A 20,326-nucleotide genomic window follows, 5' to 3' on the forward strand; every position below is an offset into this window, starting at 1 on the left:
AAGTTTTCACTTTTAAGCATAATGTAAGACAAATATCATGAGTTTGTCCTGTAATAAAATTAGTTGTTGCTAATACCCGTTTCTCGATTATCTCTTTCATAATCAGAGCTTAGAGAAGGAATAGATAAGAGGATCCTATGAAAACTGTATAGAATTCGAACACAATAATCGGTTTGATCATCTTCATAGAAAAGGATATTAGATTACATAATAGAAAAGATTAAAAAATCATCACTAACGTTAGGAATGTAATCATATTTGGTAGAAAGTGTTTTACCTTCAAAGTAAAGTTTTTTGATATATTTAGTTACTCAAAAGTAGATACTAGACATCGAATAAAAGAGTAGACAAACAAAAAAAAATTGCTTAGCTGACTGCACTAGACTGCTGATCTTACTTAAGCACTCGACGTCACAAATAGCAATAAGAGGGGGCAGGGTTAAGGATCACTCATGTCACGGGCAGCAGATCCGACGAGCTCAACTTCCATTGAAAAGAGAGGCTAGACCTCAACCTCAGATTTGAGGCCTGATGGTAGAGATTCCCTTGATCTTCTTCTCGGGGTACGGCTCCAAGGACTGTCCATCCCCTGTCTATTCATCGGTCTTAGGATAATGAAACATCACATAGAAATATACAGCTAAATTTAAATAATAGATAATTAAATTAGGTATACAAAGACTTTTTGGACTTGGAAATAGTCTTTACTCTCGACTTTAATGTGATACGTTGTCTATCAAAATAATAGCTAGCAAATATATATTTATGATATATATAGTTAGCAAATATAATTATATTTAGCTGATCGATCAAATGTGTAACTTGCCCATCAAAATTTCTAAGGTTGACAATTATTATATAAAAAATATTAATTTCCTTAAAGGTCAAAATAGAAGTTGATTAAATATTTATGTATCACCTACCTTTATTTTTTGTACGGACAGAAAGTACTCTTTAATTATGTTTTAATTTATATGATGTTATTTCATTTGATATAGAATTTTAATAAAAAAATTACTTTTGAAACTCATATTCTAAACAAGTCACAGATATTTGTGTTGCTATAAATCATATCATTAAGGCAACATGAACATGTTAAAGTGAAATTGTCACTAAATATAAAAATATTTTTTTTTTAAAAAAAAGACTAAAAGGAAAGCGTATTAGATATATTGAGACAAAGAGAGTAATAGGTAACAAAAAAGTTTCGTAATTTCTTTCTAATTTTCACTATTTTTTCTTGAGAATTTTAAAACTAAATTGTTTTTAAATATAGAAATGACATTCTTTTTCAGAAAAAAAAAAACAAAAAAAGAATTGATGTCATATAAATTGAAATAAATAAAATACTTTCTCTGTCTCAATTTTTGTGTCACAATTCGATTTTCTAGAGTTAAATGTCTTGATTTTGTTCCTAAATTTTGGATATTAATAATTTTAAGTTTTTAAAAATAAAATACACATTTAAGAACCAAGCAAGAAGTACTATAAATCATGAATACTAATTAATTGGAACAATATATATATATATATATATATATATCTATTAAAACCACACCAGTTCTTGAATTCTGAATATATTATATAAATTGGGACAAAGAATATATATGTATTATTTTGAAGTGCAACAAAATTAGTCTCCCAACACCACCATTATGGAAAAACAAAAAAATTACAACTTGTACTATATAATAATGTGTATTTTTGTGTCTCATGTCCATGTTCTTTGTAAGCTAACCTCTTAAGTCTCAACCTTACCTTTTTAGACAATTTTAATTGGTAGTTGTNAGAGAGTAATAGGTAACAAAAAAGTTTCGTAATTTCTTTCTAATTTTCACTATTTTTTTCTTGAGAATTTCAAAATTAAATTGTTTCTAAATATAGAAATGACATTCTTTTTTAGAAAAAAAAAACAAAAAAAGAATTGATGTCATATAAATTGGAACAAATAAAATACTTTCGTTATCTCAATTTATGTGTCACAATTCGAATTTCGAGAGTCAAATGTCTTAATTAATTTTGTTCGTAAATTTTGGATATTAAAATTTTAAGTTTTTAAAAATAAAATACACATTTAAAAACTAAGTAAAAAGTACTATAAATCATGACACCTAATTAATTGGAACAAAAAAATAATATATATATTAAAACCACACCAACTCTTGAATTCTGAATATATTATATAAATTGGAACAAAGAAAATAAAAAATATATGATATATATAATATTTTTTGAAGTGCAACAAAATTAGTCTCCCAACACCACCATAATGGAAAAACAAAAAATTACAACTTGTACTATAAAATAATGTGTATTTTTTGTGTCTCATGTCCATGTTCTTTGTAAGCTAACCTCTCAAGTCTCAACCTTACCTTTTTAGACAATTTTAATTGGTAGTTGTCCACCTCTACTTCTATTTCATCTTCTTCTTCTTTTTTTCTCTCTCTTTCTATTCCTCTCTAATTTTCCATCCTTAATTTTTTTTTTTATATTATTACCCAAACTAAACAATTCCCACATTCAAACAACAAATAGAGAGGAAAAAGAAGAAGAGAAAACAAATTAAAGGTCCTTTTGGGCATATTTGCCCTCATATATATAATTTCTTGATTTCCTCATTTGTTTGTTCTTTCATATATGCATGTTTTTTTGCATGCATAAATATATACACACAAAAAAATAGTTGAAGGAAGACATTAATGGGGAATATTACAATTAGAAGGAGATAGAAAAAGTTTATTAACCTTTTTCATATATCTCCTTTTTATTTCTGCATGGCTTGTGCATTTATCTGAAAAGGTATTAATATAATTATTATGTTATTCAATTCCATTTCTTCTTTTCATTTTTATTTTATTTCTTTTGTCAATCAAGATTTTTTCTTATTTATTTGAGATTAAGCTGTTGTTAAAATGTTAATGTTGTCAATCAAGAATTATCTTCTCCCAATGCATTTGAGAAAAAAAAAATGTAAAAACGTGATTACTGGAATTTAAACGTATGACCTAAACCAATTTTTGAACTACTTTTTTTGTTACGTTAGAAGATTCCTCGTGACAAAATATTCAACAATTTCCATATACAAAAGATTTTATTTTACCCTTTTATAAGTGTTATTTCTGACAAAAGGGATTTAATTGAATCACGTTTGGTCATATAGCTATGCCCCTATCCAAATCAAGGGCAGAGTAAGGGGGATTACAAGGCCTCACTCTATATATAAGGTCGAAATTATTCTTTGTATATATATATATATATTAAATTTTATTGATTTTTTGTGTATTTACTTGTTTACATTCTGAACGATCAATTTTGCTCTACACATGAGAAATTGAAAAGGGTATAAATTTTCTAATTTAATTTTGTTTTGTTTTTTGGTTTAGGCAAAGGAATTAGTACTTCCCATTGGTGTGGTCCTATCATTTCTGAGCAAAGTATTGTTGGCTTTTTGGGCATTTACATTATATACAATGGCAACCAAAGTGAAGGGGATTTACAAATATATCTCAAATATTTTTGGTAACCACTTTTTCTCTTTTTTTGGAATTGTATATTTTCTTGATATTTGGTTTGAGGGTAAAAGTGTAAAAAAAAATGATTTCGTAAATTTACAGTTGTTAAGGAGAGGGACTTGGAGATTGGAGGTCCAACTGATGTTAAACATGTGGCACATATTGGTTGGGAAGGTCCCTCTGGTGGTGCACCTACTTGGGTATGTTATCTTTTGTTCACATATATTTGATGTCGGGAAAAATTTATTTGCACTCGATGTTTGCATAAAATTTAGAAATGTAAGATGTTATGTATTTTTACCTTAGTTTGTAACTCTTAAAGTTATCTCGTGTAGTCATGGATCGAGTTATAGAATTAATCACTAATACTTGTATCAAGGTAGACCGCGGATGTTACACCTCTTTGGGTGCGAGTTGTGACTCTTCCCTCAATTCCTGCATGAACGCAGGATGCTTTGTGTGTTGAGTTAATCTTTTTTTTTTTTTTTACTTAGTTTGCAACTCTTAAAGTTGTCATTTTTCTGTGTGACGAGCTATAGAATCAACAATTAATGCTTGCGTTAGAATATGTTGTCTACATTATTCTCCTTGGATGCAACTCTTCCTCAGATTCTGTATGAAAATACGATGCTTTGACCATTCATGAGCTAACATTTTTTTTTTTGTAACTCTTTAAGTTTAGTTTGGTGTAAACATCCTATGCAACTGACTATTTTCCTTATTGAATTTTAGCAATTCATTATTTTATATGAAGGGCTTTCCATATGGCTAACATTTTTTATTTTTATTTTTGAATTGAAGATGAAATCATTCAAGGCAGGACCTGAATTTTCAGTAACTTCTAGTGGTAACTCTGGTTCTGCTATTACTCCATGGTCATCTCAAGGTTAGTCTTGTTTAACATCCTTTTTCCTTTTGCACACCAAAAATCTATATAGGTCTTTCATTTTTAATATATAACGGTGGTGTTTGAACTAGTTTTTAGGCCACTTGACTACTTTATCGAGTACATGTTACCTCTCATCAATACATGTATTAAGTAACTTTGTCTATCAAAACTTAGATTGACGTGAAGAAATCATCTGGCGTATTTTGTATCTCTAGAAACTAAATGATTGCTTGAAACCCCTTTATTATTTAATTGAGTTGGATTTTCTTAGATGATCATTCAACTAATAGTTATTATCTCAAAAAAATTACTCTCTTTGTTGAAAAAATGAGAATCAAGAAAAATAATGAATTTCCGACGTAATAATTATAAATTGTAAAAATTGAGAAATCAACCCTTATTTTATCATATTATTTGTAACTTTAGATCATGTATAGTATCCCTAATAAGAGAATTCAAAAATAGTAAGCTTGTCCTATGTTTTGTTGTATGTCTTATAAAAACTAAGGAGATTTTTTTTTAAGATTTGTTTTGCCTCATGAGAGGGAAAATTTGTTTGGCTCATCTATGGTGTCATGACCCAAGAAAGGGACACAACTTATCTGTGGTGTCATTGTCTAAAGTATGGTCTTCTATTGTAGTAATCACTCACATTTTGTGAAAAAATTTAGAACTTAGATTGAATATATATGCGGTCCCTCAAACTTGCTCGAGTTTTTACTTAGATACTTGTACTAAAATTGAATGTTTGTCACTCGATGCGATGTTAACACATTGTTTATATAGATGTTGAGTGTTTAATAGGTCATGCCCTTAGCTAAGGTGTCTAAACGATTTTTTTTTTATCGAGTTTAAGGGGTTGTATATATGTATTTTACCTTTGAACTTCATATGCACTTTGAAGCTAAGCTATGAAAAAAAGACAAGAAAACTAGAACATTACACTAATTTATGGAAGATGAGCAAATTAACTACCCACTTTTGCTTCTTTAGAGGCGAATTCAGAATTAAGAGTCAGCGAATATTGAATTTGTTCTTTTGAAATCCAGGTTCTTCTACTTCATGTTTATGTTATGAACATTTTCCCTTTTTATCCCATTGAAAATTGATTTTACTATATAGACGCTTATGACCTCCTTTGTACCTACTTATGCATTCATACCACAAGACTCTACAACTCAATCTACATTAAACTCTTCATGAAGACACACTTTACCACAATTCTTATGACACGTAGTTAAAAGTAACGAATTCAGTTGAACCACTTGCCTCTATACTACTTGTATTTTTATTTCAACGTATGCACATCTTTTTGATAGGTTGTGGTGAGACGACGAGGCAACTAACAACAGCTAACATGAAAACTTCAGATGTTACTAATAGTCCTCCTAAGAAACATAAACGGAGGAAGCCTAAATCGACTTCCTCTCCAAAATCTAGTTCACCATCCACGTTGAGATCATCGCGAGCAACTAAACACAAGGCAAAATCTGTTGAAAGCAATCACACACCAACAGCCCTAGAAGTGGTTTAATGTGTTGCAAGCCAAAAAAAAAAAATGTCAAGATCAAAATGCACCAAAAAAACTATGACATTTTGCATATATCATAGTTGAAGAGAAAGGCAAGAAAGGGGTAGAAAGTAAGTAAATGTAGAGGGTGGGAACATAGAAATATTGATTTAAGAAATATGGAAGATGAAATTTATAGGAGGGGCTAGAGATGTCAAACACAAAGGTGAAATTTAATTGTACTCAAAAACTTGGTGTTTTGAGAGAAAAAAAACTAGAATTTGTGTTCCTTTATACTATTCACTTTTTTTTCTTTTGTTTTATATATTTTCTTATTTAGATGTAATGTAAGGAAGGATCATGTAAGGAGTTTGGATCATTTAGTTGTGCTAATGCTAATAGTTATTTAGCAGTACATCAGCCTGACAAATGTTGTTTAGACCTAATATAAAAACGGACAATTAAATTTGGTCTCAATTGGAAAAGTAAATATTCTAACTTTGAGTATGCACATCTAGATACCTCAACTTGTATCCACAGTAACAACTGAACACTCTAATTTACAAAATGATCATCTAGAAACGTCCAAATTTTATGTATCACGTCAGCATTAGGTGTCCACGAAACACAGTATGGGATGAGTTGATGTGGCTAGATGTGCACTCTCAAACAAGGACGGAGCTAGTAATGGTCTAGGGGTTACCCCTTTGGCGAAAATTTACACTGTTTATATATGGTTTAAATTAATTTTTATGTATATATAGTAGATGTTGAACCCCCTTTGACTTTTTTGTGTGTGTACTTCTTCATATTTTGAACCCCTGTAGTAAAATTTGAACTCTGCCACCACTTTCAAAATTAGAATGTTTACTTATCAATTGAGGCTAAATTTGAGTGTCTATCTATGTACTATGATTTATTGTTGTAGTTAGTAATATTTGCTTAACTCATTTCCAAACTAGCTACCAAACAATCCCCAAGTACAATACAAATAACTATACAGTAAATAATAAGGACAAACTACATAAATCCCATTAGTTTAGATCCTAATTGCTAGGAATCCAATAGTTTTTTATATTACTTTCTATACCATTTTCGGCTATGGGATACATGTATCACAACCTGTCAGATACATGTATACATCAGGTTTAAAAAGGTCAAGATACATGATTTAATACTTTTGAAATAAATGTTATAACTCATTTCCTTAATTAAAGGAGTAACTTATGAAAAATTAACAAACAAAACAGATTTGAATGATTCTTCCATTTTAACTATTACCAGCTTTCCTAAAAATCCAAATAATAATTTCTTTTGAGTATAATTACTCTTATAACTTTTGAGTATTTATTCCTTTGCGTATAATTACCCGTCAGCTACATATATCCCACAACTTTTGAGTATAATTACTTTAACAACTTCTATTTATTTTTTTAAAATAATAATTTAATTTCTTCCATTTGTTTTCCAGCAACAACAAAGTGAACAACATTTTTCAGAAATTTGAATTTTGTGATTTTTTTTTTTATCAATTTTTCATGTTTAGAGAACAATGTGTATCCCCCCACTACGTATCTGATTTATGCATTTAATTTCATTAAATGTATTTCATTAGGTGTATCTGTTATATACGTATATTAATTTCTTCCATTCAGCAATAACAAAGTGAGCAACTTTTTTTAGAAATTCCATTTTTTTTTTTGAATTTTGTGTTTTTTTTTTCTTCAATTTTTCATGTTTAAAGAACAATGTGTATCTTGCACTATGTATTTAATTCGTGCATCTAATTTAATTATGTGTATATGTTATATACTTGTTATATATCTGGAGCATGTATCTAATTATTCGATATTAATTTTTTAAATATATAGAATTAGGATATACACATAGAAGAAAGGGAGATACATAGATTAAGGATAAAAACATAGACCATTTAGGTACGTCTAGCAAACACTGTATCTCTACAAATTCATCGTAAACTCACAAAGTTTAGAACTAAAATCCAACGCTTATTGGCTCTAATTCTTATCTTTCAACTTCATTTTCTCCGTTCTAACAATCCAACATTGAAAGCATTGGTGAAAGCATCGAAAGACAAAATTTGAAATCCCATCCTCTACAATTATCCTTCCTTTTCTACAGCTTTTGCTGCGATATTCTCTAACCTTTATCACTCTCGTCTCAACATACCTTACCTCGTTTTGCCTTTCTCTTCCGTTGAACTCTTCAGATAACTTCATTTTAAAAAATCTTCACAATAGATAAATCAGATAAAAATCATCATTTTAGTTTCTGATGGTTTAATGAAGAAGATCTATGAGAGAGAAGAAAGAAAGAAAGAGAATGGGGAGATGAACTTGGGATGGGAGATTGAGGATGAAGGAAGATAGAGTAGGTAGAGGTGATGGAGAACGTGGGGGGTTGCCGGGGAAGGGGGGGGGGATATATTGTTGGCATAGGAGTTTGGGGGNAAACAGACACTTAAAATTAGTCGCAGTTGGAAAAGTAAATATTCTAACTTTGAGTATGCAAATCTAGATACCTCAGCTTGTATCCACAATGTCAATTGAACACTCCAATTTACAAAATGATCATCTAGAAACGTCCAAATTTTATGTATCACGCTAGCATTAGGTGTTCAAGAAACACAATATGGGATGAGTTGAGGTGGCTAGATGTGCACTCTCAAATAAGAGCGGTGTCACGACCCAAGCCTACACCCTGGACGTGGCCGGCACTCGAGAACCATTGTTGGTCCCCAAGCGAACCCTCATCATGGCTGACTACAAGCGGAAAACTGATTCAAGCATACAAAAGCTTAAAATTGAATAAAATTCATGAAACTTAAACACAAGCTTTAACTCAAAAGAAAACTGAATAAAAATAAATTATTCAACTCTCCATAAAATAGGCAACTTAAGTCTTTAAAACATTTAATAAAATAAATGATACAGACTTTTCAACTATACTGACTATATATGAAGCCTCTAACTGATAACGATGGAAGTTGGGACAAGACCCATGACATCCTGACTGAACTGAAAAGTAAATGAAATCCTCCGGAAGCAAGGAGGCTCACCATAGCTAACTTGAACTCTCGGATGTATCAACGAAGCTCATGTTGATGATCTTGAATACATGTGTCTGTATCATGAGAAGATGCAGGCCAAATGACTCAGTACGTGGAATGTACGAGTATGTAAGAGGAATTCTAAAGCATAACATAAGCTTGAAACTTGATAAGAAGGAAACATACTTACCTCTTTTCAATCTTACTCAACTCAAGGAATACTCAAAACTACTCAAACTTACTCAACTCAGAAGTACTCAAGGATAAGATACTCAACTCAGAGGTTAGTTACTCAACTCAAGGATATGATATTCGCCTCTGGGTACTCAACTCAATATAAAGCAACAATACACATGCAATATATGGAAAGCTTTATAAAACAGTAAAAACAACTTAGTTCGTTAAAGAAAATGCAATAACAAACTCAACTTTACCTATATAATAAAGTAATATAGTTTATGTGGGAGTTTCTCTAACCGACAACCACCACTATGAGCCTAAGTGATGATACATCGTCTTGCCCACGCTGCCAGAACTATCATATACTTTGCCGTCATATAGAACGCTTAACTTATGTGATCATCTAAAAAGTATGACGCATTAATACTCATGATGACTACATGGTTTATGGAGACTTAAGTTAATATGATCTCGCATCCCCATATCGGTGCTCAATACTACTCCCAAAAATATACTCAGCTCATATGTTTTTAAATCAACTTCTTTCTGTGGTTTGAGATAATTACTCAAAACTTAGCTTAAAAGCTCACTTGGAATTGATGTTCCCTTTTCTTTCTCAAAATGTGAAAACATTTTCAAACTTCTTGGGAATACTTAGTTCCCGTATACTTTTTTGTTTGAAGAAAATGAACTTTACTCTTACTCTTTACTCAACTTCAAAGCTTAAGTCTTAAAACAAAGTTTAAACATTTGTAAAAGACTTCATAAAAAAAATGGTTCACGCCGAATTATGGATTTGAACGACTCAATGCAAGGTTTTTAATAACCATAAATAGAACTCAAATATTTTGAACTCAAGAACTTCAATGATACTACTAATTTCAAGAATGCTCAACTCAGAAGGTTCATGCGAAATTATGAGCATGAACTACTCAACTCAAGAACTCAAAATTGTTCAACTTATAATGTTCATGCGGAATTATGGGCATGAACAACTCAACTTTGGACTTCATAGGTAATAGGTAATAGTCCCATGATTAGAATTATAATTTCGAAAGGGTTAGGAACTCGATACTCAAGACTTAGAACTTGAAGATACTACTCCTTTCAAAGATACTAAACTAATGGAGTTCATGCGGAAGTTATGGGCATGAACGACTCGACTCAAGGGTCAAAATATCAATATGGAACTCGCCTATACGACTCGTCTCATTCTCTTACTTACTTCCTCAAAACTTAGTTCAAATCAATAGTTGATCTCAAGGATTCACAATTTAACTCAAAGGCTTTCTTGAACTCTACCCTTAACTCTTTCTTGAATGTGAATTATGAATTCAAGAGTTATGGTTCATGATATGAAGGATCTTGTAATGATAAAGTGGACTCATGAATACATTCTTCTCACTCATACTCACTTGCTCGAGTCTTGTAACAAGTTATTAGAATTTGTAGAAGACTCATCAAAACAACTAAAAGGGACTTTCTTAAAATGTTCGAAAGAACTCTCAAGACTTAACTTTAAACTCTACCTTGAATTTGAATTATGGATTCAAGGTTGTGATTTGTGATAGGAAAGATCTCATGATGTTTAGGAATGATTATTGATAGCTAAACATGAGAAAAGTCATGAAATCACCGTTTTGGAACAAGTCCGCGATGCGGAGATGGTTTAAAATAATACTCGCGAAATTAAATTTTGAGACAGAGGAGTCCGCTTACTAACCGCGACGCGGAGCAACTTTTAGCACACTGGGGGAGCAAGTCTGCGACGCGGACTTGCATGCCAGATCATAATCGATTTCTCCTTCTTCATTTCCCAGCCCCAATTCGCCTAAATTCGATTCTTTTTCTCAATCTCTCTTTAGATTTAGATACCCAGCACATGTACACTAGAATCTAACTCTAACCTCTCTATAAATCAACACATTAACCTCAAGAACTCCTGAATCTCAACTCAATTCAAGAATGGAAACAAATTCATGAATAATAACAAGAATATCAAAGCTTCATCTTTTAGAACGAATTTAAAGCTGAAATTAATATGATTGGCGTGTGGGTGAACAAACCCAACACTATGGAAGCTTTGAAAGAACATCTTCTTGAAGAACTTGAAGGAAAAATCTGGAAAGAAGAATCCTAGCCTTAGCTTTTCTTGATTTTCTTGAGCGTAGAATCTTTAGAGTGAATGAGAGGGTTTGATTTTGAAACCTGATTTTCTACTTGTTTAGTTCTGCTTGTTTAGGGCAATTTAGATGACCTTCTAAGGGTTTTTAGGACTAAAATACGCTTAAAGAAATAAATAAAATGAGCTGGGAGTCGAAATTATTTTTCACCAGGTAGTGAGGTTAGTATAGGCTCCGCGTCGCCGAGCTGCTGCCAGGTTTGCGTGACGTTAGTAAATCAGTCATAACTTCTTACTCAGAACTCGGACTTGAGCAAACTCAGTGGCGTTGGAAAGATAACTCGAAGGGCTTTAGTTTTCTATCTTGTAGATCACTTAACTCATCCTGTACTAGGAGCTATGGTCGTTTGAAGTTGACCCAAAACTTAAGAATGACTTGAATGCTTTTCTCTTGGGTTCTTCTTGGAAATTAAGGTGCTACATCTAGTGACCTTAATACTCAAGAAATTTTAAATTCCTTGCAAAATCTCACTCACTACGAAGAACGGTTCGAGTCTCAGTTCGAAAAAATTTATGGGGTGTTACAAGCGAAGCTAGTAAGGGTTCAGGGGTTACCCCTTCGGCGAAGAATTACACTGTTTATACATGATTTAAATTAATTTTTATGTATATATAGTAGATGTTGAACCCTCGTAATAAAATTCGGACTCTGCCACTGCTTCCAAAATTAGAATGTTTTCTTGTCAATTGAGGTCAAATATGAGTGTCTATCTATATTGTATCATGATTTATTGTTGTAGTTGGTAAAATTTACTGATTTCACCTGTTACAACGGAGAAAAGTTCAATATGGACAAACAGATTATTACTTATGCATAATTTAATATCTACATAACTCATTTCCAAACCAGTTACCAAACGACCCCAAGTACGGTACAAATAACTATATAGTAAATAATAAGGGTAAACTACATAAACCCCACTAGTTTAGATCCTAATTACTAGGAATCTCGATAGTTTTTTTTATATTACTTTCTATATCATTTTCGGCTATGGGATACATGTATCACAACCTGTCAGATACATGTATCCACTATGTTTAAAAAGATCAAGATACATGATTTAATACTTTTGAAATACATGTTGTAACTTATTTCCTTAATTAAAGGAGTAACTTATGAGAAATTAACAAACAAAACAGATTTGAATGATCCTTCCATATTAACCATTACCAGCTTTCCTAAAAAATCCAAATCATAATTTCTTTTGAGTATAATTACTCTAACAAATTTTGAGTCTTTATTCTTTTGAGTATAATTACCCGTCAGATACATGTACTACAACTTTTGAGAATAATTACTTTAACAATTTTAAAAAAAAATCTAATATCTTTCATTTATTTTCAGCAACAACAAAGTGAACAACTTTTTTCAAAAATTCGAATTTGATTTTTGAATTTTGTGCTTTTTTTAAAAAAAAATTCATGTTTAGAAAATAATGTGGATCTCACACTATGTATTTGATTCATGCACCTAATTTAATTAAGTTTATATGTTATATACTTGTTATATATCTAAAGCATGTATCTAATTATTCGATATTAATCTTTTAAATATATAGAATAGGGATATAGACATAGAAGAAAGGGAGATACATAGATGAATGGTAAAAACATAGACTATTTAGGTATGTTTAGCAAACACTGTATCTCTACAAATTCATCGTAAATTCACCAAGCTAAGTTCGAAACTAAAATCCAACGCTGATATGGCTCTGGATCTTATCTTTCAATTTATTTTTCTCTATTCTAACAATCCAGCATTGAAAGCATTGGCTAAAACATCGGAAGACAAAATTCCAAATCTCATCCTCTACAATTATCCTTCATTTTCCAGAGCTTTTGTTGCGTTGTTCTCTCACCTTTATCACTCTCGTCTCAACATACCTTACCTCGTCTTGTCTTTTTCTTCCATTGAACTCTCCATATAACTTCTTTTTAAAAATTCTTCACAGTAGAAATATGCGATAAAAAATTGTCATTTTTGTTTCTGATGATTTAGTGAAGAAGATCTATGAGAGAGAAGAAAGAAAGAAAAAAAGAAAGAAAGAAAGAAAGAAAGAGAGTGGAGAGATGAACTTGGGATGGGAGATTGAGGATGAAGGGAGAGAGAGTTAGGTAGAGTGATGGAGAACGTAGGGGGTTGGCGGGGGGAGATATACTGTTGGCAAAGGAGTTTGGGGGACATTTGTTAATTTAGCTCTAATTAAGGAATTTGAATTTTAAGATAATTATTCAATGTCATATTTAAGAGATTTGTGTATGTGATTAAACTTTTTAAAAGATATGTTATAATTATTAAAAGAGAAAATACAGAATTACCCCATTGAAGTAAGACTTATTTTTGAAAAAGACACTCACACTTTATAAGAGTCCTAGTATATATCCCACTAAACAATTTAAAAGTGATATAAATATCTCATTTTTCAGCTAATCCCACTTATATAAAAAAAGTGTAAGCATGCACCAATTGTTGTTTGCCACTTGTCAATTTTTATATAATTTCCTAATCTTTTGTCTCTTTATGTTTTTTTTTTCTAGTTTTAATTTTTTATTTTTACTTTCTTCTTCAATTATGCTTAACCCATCCGTTGGTCTTCTTCGTCCAGTTGAATGGCCGCCATTACTACAATATCATTTACAACACTAAATCAAAATTAAAACTGAAAAATCAAATCCATTTTCAAAATTAATTTTTTTCAAATTAAAACTTCTATCAAAGTCTTCTTTTTGTGTGTTTTGCCTTTGATTTTTGCTCTAAATCAACCTGGGTTGTCTTTGAAAAAAACAAAAATTCTCTCTTCGAACGCAGATGAGATTATTTTTGCTTAGTCTTAATAGGATTTCAGACCTCGTAAATTGATCAGGGGTTAATTGAAATAACACAGATGATTCTATTTTGAAGTCACCATCATCTTCTTGGAGCTTCTCACCCTAGCCAGCAAAGAAGGAGGAGATGAAATCTGAGGATGAAACGGCAAATCTGTTGTTGCTTCCATTATTAATGGAATTTTTTTGTCAGTGACCATACTAAAAAGACATTTTCTTTTATGTACTGAGATTGTGTTATTTAATTACAATCAAATATCTCCGTCGAAATTCAATCTAAATGAAAAATGAAAAGAGAGAAAAAGAAGAAGAAAAAAAAACTTCAAGCTCTCCTTCAATGGTGAAGCTTGGGAAGGAGAAGAAAGAAAAAAAAATTAACAGTAAAATAAAAGATTATTTATATAGTTAATAAAAAATATTTCAAAAGAAAAGTTTAATCTTACTTTTTTAGGTTTCCACGCTCTTCAGGTGAGTGGTATACACTCTCTTTACAAAATATCGAAAAATGGTTCAATAATTTCACTTTAATCTAGTTAAGGGGTGTATTTGGACCCCCACAAAGTTTGAATGTCTTTTTCAAAAATAGGTCTTACTTTATGGGGTAATTATGTATTTTCTCTTATTAAAAAGTGGTATTGTGAGTAATATTTTTAAATTATAGGTAAAATATGTATATATGATAGTTAAGTATGTCTAATTATGTAATTTTTCTAAATAATAATAATAAGAAAAAAGACATAAAGTCACCACTAAAGTTGTTTCGAATTTTCAAAAAAACACTTTAACTTTGTAGGTGTCCTATTACCCCATTGAACAATTTAAGAGTGTTATAAATATCACACTTTTCACTCAACCTCAATTGCAAGAAAAGAAGTGCAATCACGCACCAATTGTTGTTTGTCACGTATTAAATTCTTTTAATTTTTAGTTTCATTTTCACTTTCATTTTCATTTTTTCTATTTTTATTAACTTTATTTTCATTTTTTTCCTCTTTCTTCTTCAACCTTCATGACTCAAATCCTTTGTTCTTTGCTGTAAATCCTCCAAAAGTAACATCCATTGTCGCCTTCAACGTAGCCTCCATGATGCTTCCCTGTTACAACACTATTTCCGCCACTAAATAATCACTAAAAAAAATCAATTTAACTCTCAAGTTACTAAAGCAAGGTAATGAAGTTCTATATTCAGACCAAAAATAAGAATAAAAATGGAGTTTCATAGTACTCTCTAATCAATCGAATAATGGAGTTCACATTTGTTTTTTTTTTTTAAAAGGATAAAAGAAGAAAAAGAAACAAAGAAAAGCAAGAGACAAGAAAAAAAGTGATAAAAATGGATGAGGTAAATGGATCTTCTAAGTTGAAGAAGATGAAGAAAAGGTAATTGAGTTTTTGAATTTGGGTGAAGAAGATAATGGAAAAGAATGAATTGAGAGAGTTCAATTAAAAAAAAAAAGGTAAGGAAAAGAAAGCAATATTTCTAGTTAAATAAATGTTAAAATAAATATTTATTTATTTTTTGGCTTGAATCACACCCTAATAGCGATTGAACTACACTCTATCTGCCACCTAGGCTCATAATGGGACAATAAATTCATTAGAAATAAGAATAATGGGGTAATAGGACTCCCGCAAACTTTAAGTGTCTTTTTAAAAATTCAAGACAACTTGAGTGGTGACTTTATGTCTTTTCTCTAATAATAATAATAATAATAATAATAATAATAAAATAATAATAATAATAATAATAATATAATAATAATAATATAATATAATAATAATAATAATAATATAATAATAATAATATAATATAATAATAATAATATAATATAATAATAATAATAATAATAAAAAAAAAAAGATCTTCAATATGTTGGGCTAGCTTGGGCCTCTAAGACTTGGGCTGAGGTTGGATATAAGAGTAGAATTACTGGCCCAACTTGTGAGCTTCTGTCCAGCCCAAACACAACTTGGGCGGAAGGTGTACTACTTCATTAAGGACATTTATGTGGAGGTTTGGCCATATTTCATTGTAATATTTTATTTTATTTTTTTAAAAATAGTTTTTGTTTTCAAAGTAAAAATGGTATATTTGGAATTTGGAGTTATGATTTGGTTCTGAATACAAATTAGAGTTATTTTTGAATTTGTGTGAGTAATTTGAAGTGAAAAACGTGAAAACAATTTCATGATCAAACGTGTTTTTCAAAGTTTAACTTAACTTTCTGGCAAAACTCCCTTCTATTATATATATATATATATATATATATATATATATGGAAAAATCTTTTTTGGCCAGAATGATATTTTATCTATGTTATTTTACCTTTTAAAAATATTTTTACCCTTTTAACTTTAAAATGGAAAAAAGATCAGTTTGTTTTAAAATAAAAAAAAAATTATAGTTTTTTTAATTTTCTAGTCATTTAGCACTTCCCGATATATATATTTGTCCAAAGAAGTGATCGAACAACAACGTCATTTACATTGCAAAATTTCGAATCGTAAAGTTTCATAAACCTAAAATATATACAAGTATCTACTTTAATTTGATTGTTCGATTTTGATTTGATACAAAATTTAAGAAAGTAAAGAATATTTTTGAATCTTGTTATTTTTAAACTAAAGATAGGTAGAATCAAGAATGTACCAAAATGATTTTTTTTTTAAATGAAAAAAAGAAATTATGACAAACAAACTGAAATGGAGGAAGAGAGTATATTTATTGAGTGACATATTTATAAGTTCACATTATTGTATATAGTTTTTTCAATTCAAATAATTGATTTAATGTAAATATTGAATACATATAAATACTTTTTCTTAATTTCCCAACAAGTTAATCAAATATTTTGCTTGCTAAAACATCATCATCACTACACATTATAAATTTCAAATGAAATATGAAAATCACATGAATCATGATGAAAAAAAATAAATTCCGACCATATTAAATACTCCTAGGGCAATCAATAGACTAGACAATATAGATAGGTCATTTTCAACAAATAGCATTAAATTAATTAATTATCCAAATTCCAACAATTTTTTCTTAATATATATATTGGAAAAATCCTTTTGGCCAGAATGATATTTTACCTATATTATTTTAACTTTTTAAATATTTTTATCCTTTCAACTTTAATACCTTTTAATTAAAAAATAGAAAAAGATCAATTTATTTTAAAATAAAAAAAATATCATATAATGGTTGTGCAGTTGGGAAGCCAAGCAAATTTAATGTCACACGTTCCAAGCTTAATACTTGTATGGTGACTTGTATATATTTCCCATTTATTGGACCTAAAATATTATAAATTCACACCTACTTCTACTTTTACTATTTTTAATATGAAATATAATATACTATAAGCAGTGGTGGACTCAGAATTTTCGTTCAGGCGGTTCAAAAAATAAAAGTATAAACGTGTAAATAAGTCAATAAAATAAAATTTCAAGGAAGTAGTAGTATATAGTTTATAGGTACAAAAAGTTAGTTTCGTTACAAGAAACCCGAAACTAGCGTGAGTGATTACAGTGAAACAAAAAGTTAGCCCTTTACAATATGTCAATCTAGAACTAGGATGCTAAGCAGAGTAAAAAATAGTGCTAACTAGAACAAAAAAAATTAGCACTTCATAATGTGTCACTCTAGGACTAGAGTGCTAACTACAAACTCCAAAAAGAGGTCAGTGCTAATACTTCTGAAGCACGTTTGCAATACTATTCGACGAGGTTTTATAGCTTGAAAAGACAAATAATATCATCCGTTGAAACATCATTAAACACATCCTTCAGCATAAAAGGAACCATGCGGTTCCTCAAGAAGTCATTATTCATTCTTTTGGGTTTAATATTTGACTTTTGAGTGTTGGGGAAGAACTAAGGAAGTGATTTAGGGATTTGGGAAGTGAAAAAGTTATTAGCCTTTAGGAATGGGAGTATGGGACCCTTGAATTCTTTTGAGTTTAACACCACATTTTAACATGTTTTATAAAAAAAAACTAAAAAAATCGTGAAAACCAGATTTGGAACTAAAAAAAAAAAAAACTAAAACTAAAAAAGTTAAAAATAATATGCTAACCTAGGGATTCAAACCCTGGACGTCACGCTTAATTTCGTAGGGAGGTGTCGCTGGGCTATCTCTTTCACCTTGTCATTGAGGGGGTTTCAAAATTTATATATCCACATAAATTTAGAAAATTTACCTTATATATACCGTGAAATTTTTTATCGAGGACGACACATGGGTCCGCCCCTGACTATAGGACACCATGCTATTTATTTGCCCTACCACATATTTATACTCGGTGTGTGGTATTTAGAAAAAAATACTTTTGATGAAATTTTTTCAAGAGAATATAATTGGGTAAAGTTATTCTCATGTGATTTTGAATGTTATGGATTTAAGCTGTAGAATTTCTTGTAGGAATGTAGATCGGTAAGTTTGCATCCAATAATACTTTGAGGTCCGTTCTTTCTTGGCTTCATATTTAGCGATAGCTTAATGCACAAGACTTTTCTTTAATAAGTGAATTTCTTACTTATTTTCTTGAATTCAGTATATACGAAATATTATCCAAAAACTATTTGTAATATATAATCTAGACAAATTGGAAGGTAGAAGTGGGTGTAATAAGGTGGGGGTTGGTGGTAGTGGAAATGAACGCTATAAGGTCTGACGAAGATAAATGTATTAAGGAACGAAGAGGATACCATCAATGTGGGAAAGTCGAAAAATATTTTTAGAAAATATTTTCCTTCATATCGAACACGAAACACACCCTTAATTTACTGAATTATTTTACGCGCAATGTTGTCTCACATAAACCGGAGCCTAAAAGGCAAAAAAAATTGACAAAAATTCCAAAAGAGCATATCAAACTTTTTTCTAACCAAAAGGGAAAATCGCTACTGACGTAGCGATTTTGTTTTGACGCCGTTAACAGATCAAAATCGCTGCCCTATCAGCAATTTTGTCCAACTTTTTTTTTTTCAGAAATCGCTGCCCGTGCAGCGATTTTCGTTAATGTTTGTTTTTTAAATCGCTACTATTGCAGCATTATTATAAATTTTGTGAAAAAAAAATATTTTTTTTTAGAAATCGCTGCCTTGGCAACGATTTTGGTGGAATTTCTTTTTTATAAATATCGTTGCAAATTATACTTTTTTTAAATCGTATTAATTTTTATTTTCACTGACAAGCAGATAAATTTCCTTCCAAATTTCTCTTTTTTTAACTGTTCAAACATTCAAATGTCATATTAAAAAAAAAATTCAATTCACATGCATGCCTAAAAAATAGAAAATGTTCACATGTTTCATTAAAAAATTTCTTATAAATTGGTTGAAGTCTCCCTTCAAACTTCAAGTATAATTTGTCAAGGCAGCGATTTTAAGTAATTTTTTTTTTTACAATTAGATGTTGATTAGTTGACAAAAATTTCAAAAAAAAAAAAAATTTCCACCAAAATCGTGTCAAGGCAGGGATTTTTTTAAAAAAAAAATCCACTAAAATCTCTGCCAAGGCAGCGTTTTCAAAAAAAAAAACATTAACGAAAATTGCTGCCAAGGCAGCGATTTCCAAAAGAAAATAAAAATCATTTTTATAAAAATGCTGCCATAGCAGTGATTTTAATTATTTTTTTAAAAAAAAAAATCTCAAAAACGCTGCACGGGCAGCGATTTTCTGAAAAACTAAAAAAAGTTGTCAAAATCGCTGATAGGGCAGCGATTTTGATATGTTAACGGCATCAAATCAAAATCGCTACGTCAGTAGCGATTTTGCCCTTTTGGTTAGAAAAAAAAAATTAATGTGCCCTTTTCGAATTTTTGTCAAATTTTTTTGCCCTTTAGGCTCCGAACTCCACTATATGCATCTATGGCAAAAAAATGAAGAAGTAGGAATTCAAAATTTTAAATTTATACCTATTTATAACGATCTTAAATTTGATATACAATAATAATTTTTGGTAGGTTTGTATATACATTATACTGTCTGCATAAATGTTGCTAAATTTAAGTAAATTCTTTATACTTTATTTTATTTTGTTAAAAATGCAATATTAAAATATAAGACAATCCCATTTATTAGCTACTTTTACATATATATTTGTATTTACTTTTATATTACATTCTTCTATCCAAAATAGAATTT

The 20,326-nt window shown here is 30.1% G+C and overlaps 1 protein-coding gene across 1 annotated transcript; it reads left to right on the forward strand.

Annotated features, from left to right (window-relative positions):
• Positions 1 to 3,420: 3,420 nt before the first annotated feature.
• On the forward strand, positions 3,421 to 5,935 carry LOC125860286 (CRIB domain-containing protein RIC11-like). Its single transcript, XM_049540213.1, has 4 exons — positions 3,421 to 3,519; positions 3,615 to 3,712; positions 4,314 to 4,398; positions 5,721 to 5,935. The coding sequence occupies exons 1-4, from the start codon at positions 3,471 to 3,473 to the stop codon at positions 5,933 to 5,935; spliced, it is 447 nt and encodes a 148-aa protein (XP_049396170.1). The 5' UTR covers positions 3,421 to 3,470.
• Positions 5,936 to 20,326: the final 14,391 nt, after the last annotated feature.

The sequence above is a fragment of the Solanum stenotomum genome, chromosome 3, assembly GCF_019186545.1.
Source record: "Solanum stenotomum isolate F172 chromosome 3, ASM1918654v1, whole genome shotgun sequence".
Taxonomy (NCBI): Eukaryota; Viridiplantae; Streptophyta; class Magnoliopsida; order Solanales; family Solanaceae; genus Solanum; species Solanum stenotomum.